Genomic DNA, 9625 nt, shown 5'->3' with positions numbered 1-9625 from the left:
GAAGACAGAAATCATTAAAATCCTTCTTGAATGACATCCACAGATCTTTAGTGGCTCCTCAGTTTCAATACCATTAGAAAACAACAGCTGTGAGATGTCATGGGAACCTTGAAGAGTGATGTCCAGCGATCTTGGAGACATGTTCTCCCAATGAAAGTGGATCATGTGAGTAATGTCTGAAATTACACTAGGATACAGTGAGATGAATAGTCCACACAAAAAAGAAAAGAATATGGCCATATTTCTTGGGGTGAGGCTGAAAAACAACTGCCTTATGTATCCAATGGTACCTCAGAATTCTGAGTCCCAAAGATTTCTCACAATCTTTTTCATTTCTACAATGCATTTTTCAACATCTACACTTAATTGTCTTTTATTTCCTTGTCTATATGTTTATATTATTTTGCAATTAGCTATCCATACTTGATTTTCAAACAATGCTTAGATGATTTCTGAGTCTCTGGATCTCATTTATTCTGGGAAATAATTAAGTCAATTCTCAACACCTTCAGTAAAGATGAATGATATGATGAAAAAAACATTGTAGGCACCAATATCTCAGAATACTTTGTTTGATTTGGAGTATTGGATTAAAAAAGACTTCATCTCCATCACTATTTCTCAGCTTTCCTATTGCTGTGACACTTTAATACAGTTTGTCTTGAACCCTCAACCACAAAATTATTTTTGTTGCTACTTCATAACTATAATTTTGCTACTGCTATGAATCATGATATAATAATCTGATATGCAGGATATCTGATATAAGACTCCTGTGAGAATGTTATGCAACTCCCACAGGGGTCACAGCCCACAGGTTGAGAACATCTATTCTACATACATAGTTTATCTATAATGTACATTCCAGCAAACTTATAGTAATCTCTAAATAATGTATGAAGCTTTTTTTTTTTTAATATATCCTGCTTTTCTGTATCTAGAAAGTTCCCAGGAATAATTGAATTACCATTGTTGTTGAAAAAAAATATGGCTGAACATCCACTCAGCAGGCAGCATCTTCAAGACACAAACCCTAAGGAACTCTTTTCTAACATTTTACCTGTGGGTAATTTAGTATCTGCAATGCCTGTAATTTGGCTCAACACCTCAACCTACCCATTTCTGCTCACTGGCTTCCCAGGTCTGGAGAAAGCCCATCACCTGATCTCCCTCCCATTACTGATGGCCTATATCTCCATACTGCTTGGCAACGGCACCCTTCTTTTCCTCATTAAGGATGACCATAACCTCCATGAGCCCATGTATTATTTCTTAGGTATGTTGGCAGCTACGGATCTTGCAGTAACATTGACCACCATGCCCACAGTGCTGGGTGTTCTATTGTTAAATCACAGGAAAATTGGCCATGGAGCCTGCTTCTCTCAGGCTTACTTTATCCATAGTCTCTCTATTGTGGAGTCGGGGGTCTTGCTTGCCATGGCCTATGACCGTTTCATTGCCATTTGCAACCCATTAAGATATACCACCATCCTTACTCATACTAGGGTAATAAAAATCGGCATAGGTGTAGTGATGAGGGCTGGTCTGTCAATCATGCCAATAATCATTAGCCTGCATTGGTTTCCATATTGTCGATCCCATGTACTTTCCCATGCTTTCTGTCTACACCAAGATGTCATCAAGCTAGCCTGTGCTGACATCACATTCAATCGTCTCTATCCAGTTGTGGTTGTATTTTGCATGGGACTTTTGGATTTTTTGATTATTTGTTTCTCCTACATTTTGATACTCAAGACTGTCATGGGCATTGCTTCTACAGATGAGAGGGCTAAGGCTCTCAACACATGTGTCTCCCACATCTGTTGCATCTTAGTTTTCTATGTCACTGTGGTTTGTTTGACATTTATTCACAGGTTTGGAAAGAATATCCCTCATGTTGTTCACATCACAATGAGTTACATCAGCTTCCTCTTCCCCCCTTTTATGAACCCTGTCATCTTCAGCATTAAGACCAAACAGATTCAGATTAGTTTGCTTCGCTTGTTCTCACTGCCTTATTCCAGAACTCGACTCTGATTACTCTCTGAGAACTATTCCTGAAATTTGATCAAGTCAACAACATTTCAGGCAGGAGAAACCAAGCAAAATATTTCAATCGAAACCTACTAATGGCCCTGATATTTGATTATTGTTTATGAGTAATTTACTTTGGCATAATATGTTCATAACATGAAACACTATGTAACGATCTCATTTTGGTGTTAACTAATTCATTAATGTAAGTTACTCAGTTTGGTGAGCTTATGGCCCCTGACTTCTACATTCAAATGTAGTCTTAGAGATTATAGTATACAAGTATTTGAATCAAAACCACAATTTTCCGTGCTGGCTGTCACTTATCTGAGGCTAAGTCTTTCAGTATTTTTGCTCAAATGGACAGATTGCACTTTCTAGAAACCTGCCCAGAGTCAGATGACCTGGACACAGCCCTCATCTCACAGGGATTATTCTAGGAAAAGTATGTCCTTGAAAAGTCCACCCAGGTACAATTTGGCAAATGTTTATCAAATAATAAAGTCAACAATATAAATTTAAGACAGAAACATAATTCTAATGCAGACATACACTATCTTGTTAAGTTTTATTCTAAACACTTCTGAGAAGACTCTGGTATTTTTATTCAGTAAAATGATATAGAGTCCTATGTGGAGAACAGCATGGGTAATTTTGGGAAACTTTGGCATACAGATTTCCAGACATTTCAGACATTTCATCAAATTTCAGACATTGGCACAGCTGCTAATTTTGTTGCATGGGGAGAATGAGAAAGGATGGAGTCAATAGTTGTAAATAATAGATAAATGATCTTTCTTTTCATTCCAAATTCCTTTTGAAGTTAATTTTGACCACTCTTTTGGCCTGAGTAAAGGGTGCTTGTTATATCATGGCTCTTTAAAGAACCAATACTTGTTCAGTGATGGTCTCAGTAACACGGTATTGAAAATAAAAACTTAGATATTATTCAAGGAAGAATAGGTGACTCCGAAGGAAGAGGTGACAACACACCAAATGGTGAAACTACTCAACTGTAAATAAAAATAAAATAATGGAATTCAAAGGTAAATGAATGGACTTTGAAAGGATTATAATGAGCGAGCGAGAAGATCCATACTCAGAAATAAAAACAGAGCTTATTATCTCTTCTGTGATCCCTAATCCAAATTCTCAGATATAGTATAATAGTGTAGTATAGTTGCCACCCATCATCAAAAAGTTCTCCCTACATCAAATGGAGACTATCATAGAAAACTTCAACTGGACACTTGCAGAGATTAATAGTTCATCAGGAGCTCAGCCACAGTGAACACAGCTACATCACTTTTTGTACATCTATGACAAAAGAACATTCTAGAAAAGAAAGTGAAAATATTTTAAGAGCCTGAAAACAGAGAATTATACTGTAAAAAATGGCTTCATATTATCTGAGATTATTGTGAAGGGTGTCATTTTTCTAATTTGTTTCTCAGGCTATTTATCTTTTGAGTAGAGGAAGGCTACTGATTTGATTGAGTTAAGTTTCTATCCAACCTCTTTGCTGAAGTTGTTTATCAGGTTTAGGAGTTTTCTCATGGAAGTTTTGGGGTCACTGAAGTATACTATCATATCATCTGCAAACAGATGACTTCTTCCTTTCCTATTTGTATCCCTTTGACTTCCTTTTGTTGTCTAATTGTTTTGGCTAAGACTTACAGTACTATATTGAATAGGAAGGGAGAGAGTGGGCAGCCTTATCTAGTCCCTGATTTTAGTGGGATTGCTTCAAGTTTCTCTCCATTTAGTTTGATGGTGACTACTGGCTTGCTGTGTATTGCTTTTAATATGTTTAGGGAATGGGCCTTGAATTCCAGATATTTCCAGGACTTTTACAATAAAAGGATGTTGAATTTTGTCAAATGTTTCCTCAGCATATAGTGAGATGATCATGTGTTTTTTTTTTCTTTGAGTGTGTTTATATAGTGGATTATATTGATGGATTCCCGAATATTGAACCATCCTTGCATTCATGGGATAAAGCCTACTTGATCATGATGGATGATTGTTTTGATGTGTTCTTGGATTCAGTTTGCGAGAATTTTATTGAGTATTTTTGCATTAATATTCATAAAGGAGATTGGTCTGAAGTTTTCTTTGTTGTACCTTTGTGTGGTTTAGGTATTAGTGAAATTGTGGCTTCATAGAACGAATACAGTATGTTCCTTCTGTTTCTATTTTGTGGAATAGTTTGAAGAGAATTGGTATTAGGTCTTTCTTGAATGTCTGATAGAATTCTGCACTAAAACCATTTGGTCCTGGGCTTTGCTTTTTTTTTTTTTTTTTTTTTTTTTTTTTTTTTTTTTGTGGGGAGACTTTTAATGACTGCTGCTATATCTTTAGGGGTTATGGGACTGTTTAGATAGTTTATCTGCTCCTGATTTAATTTTGGTACCTGGTATCTATCTAGAAAATTGTTCATTTCATTCATATTTTTTGGTTTTGTTGAGTATATGATTTTGTAGTAGGATCTGATGGTTGTTTGAATTTCTTCAGTTTTTATTATTATGTCTCCCTTTTCAGTTCTGATTTTATTAATTTGGATACTGTCTTTGTGTCCTCTGGTTAATATGGCTAAGGGTTTCTCTATTTTGTTGATTTTCTCAAATAACTAGCTCCTGGTTTTGTTGATATTTTGGATAGTTCTGTTTGTTTCTGCTTGGTTGATTTCAGTCCTGAGTTTGATTATTTCCTGCCATCTACTCCTCTTGAATGTATTTGCTTCTTTTTTTCTGGAGCTTTCAGGTGTCCTGTCAAGTTGTTAGTATATGCTCTCTCCAGTTTATTTTTGTAGGAACTTAGAGCTCTGAATTTTCCTCTTAGTACTGCTTTATTGTGTCCCATAAGTTTTGTTATGATGTGCCTTCATTTTCATTAAATTCTAAAAAGTCTTTAATTTTTTTCTTTATTTTTTCCTTGACCAAGTTATCATTGAGTAGAACATTGATCAATTTCCACGCGTATGTGGGATTTCCATTTTTTTTATTATTATTTTTGAAGACCAGCCTTATTCCGTTGTGATCTGATAGTATGCAAGGGATTCTTTTAATTTTTTTTGTATCTGTTGAGGCCTGTTTTGTGACCAATTATATGATCTATTTTGGAGATCCCTTCACAATAGCCACAAATAATATAAAATATCTTGGGGTAACTCTAACCAAACAAGTAAAAGATCTGTAAGACAATAGCTTCAAATCTCTCAAGAAAAAAATTGAAAATTTTAGAAAATGGAGAAATTACCCATCTTCATGGATTGGCAGAATTAACATAGTAAAAATGGCCATCCTACCAAAGGAAGTCTACAGATTCAATGCAATCCCCATCAAAATCCTAACACAATTCTTCAAATACATGGAAGAAGCAATTCTCAAATTCATCTGGAAAGGAAAAAACCCAGATTAGTGAAAACAATATTTAACAATAAAAGAACAGGTGGGGGAATCACCATCACTGACCTCAAACTTTACTATAGAGCAACAGTGATAAAAAACTGCATGGTATTGATACAGAGACAGACACACTGATCCATGGAATAGAATTGAAGTCCCAGAAATAAAACCACATGCTTACGGGCAGTTAATCTTTGACAAAGAAGTCAAACATATATAATGGGAAAAAAAAGGATCTTCAACAAATGGTTCTGGTCAAACTGGTATCAGTACATAGAAAAATGAAAATAGACCCATATTTGTCACCTTGCACAAAGCTCAAGTCCAAGTGAGTCAAGGACTTCAACATAAAACCAGATACACTGAATCTAGTAAAAGAGAAAGTGAGAAAGAGCCTTGAACTCATTGGCTCAGGGGGAAATTTTCTAAACAGAACTCCAATGGCTCATGCTCTAAAATCAAGAATTGATAAATGGGACCTCATGAAACTGGAAAGTTTTTTGTAAGGCAAAAGACATAGCCAATAAGACAAATCATCAACCTACAAATTGTGAAAAAGTCTCCAGTAACCCTACATCTGATAGAGGGCCAGTGTCCAAAATATATAAAAAAACTCAAAAAACTAACCACTGAAAAACCAAACAACCCAGTCAAAAAATAGGCTATAGAACTAAACCGAGAATTCACGACAGAGAAATCTTGAATGACTGAGAAGAACCTAAAAAATAATTTGTTAAATAACAGTTAAGAATTCTGTAGAGATAAATGCATTTTGTTTATTCATCTTTGAAAACAAACTGACAGTATAGTCAAGAGAAGCGTTCTGTCTATTTTCCCAAATTCAACAATCTCCAAATATCTCCTCTTCAGTGAGACATAACTCTAAATAGATAGTTAAAACATGATTTTAATATGCAATAATGATTTATTAGAATATAATTTAACAAGAATGACATCACATGACAATGAATGTATATAAAAACTAATATATGAAGAAAACAACAGGAAAATCTACAGACTAATGCGATAGGGTAATAGTAACACTAGGTCTCCACTCTGAAAAGGAGAGACTTCATGAAGCTTAAAGTAATATATATATATATATATATATATATATATATATATTATATATATAATATAATAGTATATATAATAATATATTATATATAATTATATAATATATATTATATATATTTCACCAAAATGGTTCCTTAAATATCTTAAATTAGCAATGAAATCTAATTTATTCTTCCATATTTTATGCAAACAAAATAAACATACTGTATTAGATGGATATATGCATTCCTACATAAACCTAATTTTATTTGTATTCTCTTGATCTTCTGTAGAAAGCATTTTATTTACTTGTGCACACTTAGCTGTGATTTTTGTTGTAACAGTTTTACTATGCTATAATTTGGATTGTATTAAACAACTTAATCATAACATTTATGATAGTTTTAGTTTATGCCCATTTTCAATGCTGTGAACAAGTACACAGAGGCTAGCAAATTTGCTAACAGAATTCTACAAGTCAATATGTTAGGCACCTCTGTGTTCAACTGCTTAGAATTTTTAAATGTTATCTTTAACATTCCATCAGCCTCTCTCTAATAAATATTATACTATTACCACTAATTGTATGTATTGTTCTGTGAACATTCTGCAGTTTGCAGTGCAATGACACAATGGCCAAGTGGAATAGCTGCTACCATCACACTTATTTTCAGAAAAAATAAGGAACTTTTTCCATTTTGATTGTTGTAATTAATATAAATGTTAATGTGGCTAAAATCTGTCTCTGACAGTCTTTCTGCTATATTTACCATGAAGACATTTAACATTTGCATATTTCAGGATTATCTTCTGTGAAAGACGGAACATAGAAAAAAATTAAATCTCTAGAATTATCAGATTTATATTCATTTTCATTTGCTAAAAATAATATTAAAAAGTTATTATTTTCATTTTGTACCTGCCACTAGTTTAGAAGTTTTATGTAGGAAACTTTTGTGTGTTTGTATATATATATATATATATATATATATATATATATATATATATATATATATATAACTTGCCCTCAGAAATGATGACTTGATTTAACACTCACATTGTAACTTCAGATACTCTTGAGTTATATAGTTAATGGGGAAAATATAAAGAACAGAATAAAATTGTTTGGTTTAGATTAACAAAATGACTTGCGCAAAGAAAAGACTTGAATAAATCTCTCCTGAATATGTTTAGTCTTAACTCCATAAATGATGGGGTTGAGGGAGGGTGGTACTACCACATAGAGGTTGGCAAGGAGAATGTGCACATGAAGTGGTATACTATGACCCCCAAAACGATGAGCAAAGAAAGAAAAGAAAGCTGAAGTATAGAACAGAAGAATAACACAGACATGAGAGCCACATGTACCTAGAGCCTTGAGTCGAGCATCTCGAGAAGGAATTCTAAACACAGCACAAAGGATAAGGGCATATGAGACAATGATCAGCACAACATCTAGGCATAGGGAAAACAGAGCCACTATCAAGCCATAGTAAATATTGACCTTGATACTGTCACAGGCCAACCTGGCAATGCCCATGTGTTCACAATATGAGTGATAAATGATGTTCTTCCCACAATAGGTGAGCCTATAAACAAGAAAGATCAGGGGGAAGCAGATAAAGAAACTTCTGATCACAGATGCAATGCCCATTTTTATGATGACAGATGGGGTTAGAATGGTGGTGTATCTTAGTGGATAGCAGATGGCCACGTAACGGTCAAATGCCATAGCCAGCAGTATGGCAGACTCTGCCACAAAGATGAAGTGGAGGAAAAACATCTGAGATACACAGCTAGCAAAAGAAATGCCTCCAGCCCGGAACCAAAAGATTGCTAACATTTTTGGTGTTGTGACTGTAGTCAGAAAGATATCAGCCAGTGACAACATAGACAGGAAAATGTACATGGGTTCATGAAGGCTGCGTTCAGTGAGGATCAGGAATAATAGCAGTGCATTGCCTGCAATGGCCACTATGTACATTGAACAGATGGGGATGGAGATCCATATGTGTGAGTCCTCCAGTCCTGGGATCCCAATCATGGTATACCAGATGTCTCTGACATTGGTGTAATTTAAAGTGGTTGAAGATGTTGTCATATTTATTTTGCCTAGTAGTTCTGGACCTGCCAAAACAGAACAACAACACAAAAACAAAGGTGAGAAGACAAATCATGATTATTTTATTATATTAAAGTGAATACTCACAGTTGTCTAAGATTAAGACTGGACTTTTCATTATATATCTTATATGTATTTCTTTTGCCACAGACCTCAGAGGCTCTGGCAGGCTTTGTTGATGATCATTCATTTCCCCTATTCAGTTCTGATATTCAAACACATTTCTCTTCTTCAAGGTCTAGAGATCTAGTGGCCAGAAACCTGTTTTTGAGTAACAGTAACTACTGAATCAGTGTTAACCATTACCTACAGACTATTTTAATATAAACTTATAGTTAAAAAGAGCCATTTTTCTTACTTGAGTAATTCATTTAACAAATCAAGGATATAAAAATATAAGTATTTTCTGTTTTGATGGATGATATAATATATCACTTTTGAATTTTGTTACTGAATCTGTTTGTTTGTTTGTTTCACATTAATACAGTTAATAATGTTTTAGCTAGCCAGCCATCTGACGTTTTGTCTTCTCTGGACCATATTGTGATTTAGAGTTCATGCCTGAGAACTGTATATCGAGTTACAATAAAATTACACATAGAACACTGAAAATGTTTTGTGAAAAATTATGACTGTGATTGAACCACATTCACTGTTGCTTTTAGCCCTCTGCAGCTTGTAGATCATGGTTCTGGCACACAAAGAACCACCACTGAGCTAATGTGAGTGTTCATGCCACACTATTAGAAGTCAGCATACATTGTCTTTATCTTTCTCACAAAGACATTCTCTTCCTGTTGCGGCCCCAGCAAAATGTCGAGGCCCGGGCTGCCCCACGTTTGGCGGCCACTGTATCCTGGCCCAAGCTGCCCCTTCGGTCCCCGGGTCAGGGTTCAGCAAGAGAGAGAATGAGGACGGACTCGAAGAATGGAGACCAGACAGAGTGTGATTCAATCCCATTTATTCTTCAGTCTCTCTTCCTAGTCCAAGTCCCAAGTCCCAAGTC

General features: G+C 35.0%; 2 protein-coding genes across 2 annotated transcripts; one reads left to right on the top strand and one right to left on the bottom strand.

Annotated features, from left to right (window-relative positions):
- Positions 1-763: 763 nt before the first annotated feature.
- Positions 764-4309, top strand: LOC117724703 (olfactory receptor 51B6-like). Its single transcript, XM_076912720.1, has one exon. It carries the CDS (start codon positions 988-990, stop codon positions 2035-2037), a length of 1050 nt encoding a protein of 349 aa, XP_076768835.1. The 5' UTR covers positions 764-987; the 3' UTR covers positions 2038-4309.
- A 3146-nt stretch (positions 4310-7455) lies between these two features.
- Positions 7456-8630, bottom strand: LOC117717771 (olfactory receptor 52Z1P-like). The gene has a single exon (XM_034515137.2). The coding sequence runs from the start codon at positions 8596-8598 to the stop codon at positions 7633-7635; it is 966 nt and encodes a 321-aa protein (XP_034371028.1). The 5' UTR covers positions 8599-8630; the 3' UTR covers positions 7456-7632.
- Positions 8631-9625: the final 995 nt, after the last annotated feature.

Source organism: Arvicanthis niloticus, chromosome 1, assembly GCF_011762505.2.
Source record: "Arvicanthis niloticus isolate mArvNil1 chromosome 1, mArvNil1.pat.X, whole genome shotgun sequence".
In the NCBI taxonomy this organism is placed as follows: domain Eukaryota; kingdom Metazoa; phylum Chordata; class Mammalia; order Rodentia; family Muridae; genus Arvicanthis; species Arvicanthis niloticus.
Note: the sequence above shows the minus strand (reverse complement) of the source record. Positions and strands in the feature narration are given on the sequence as shown.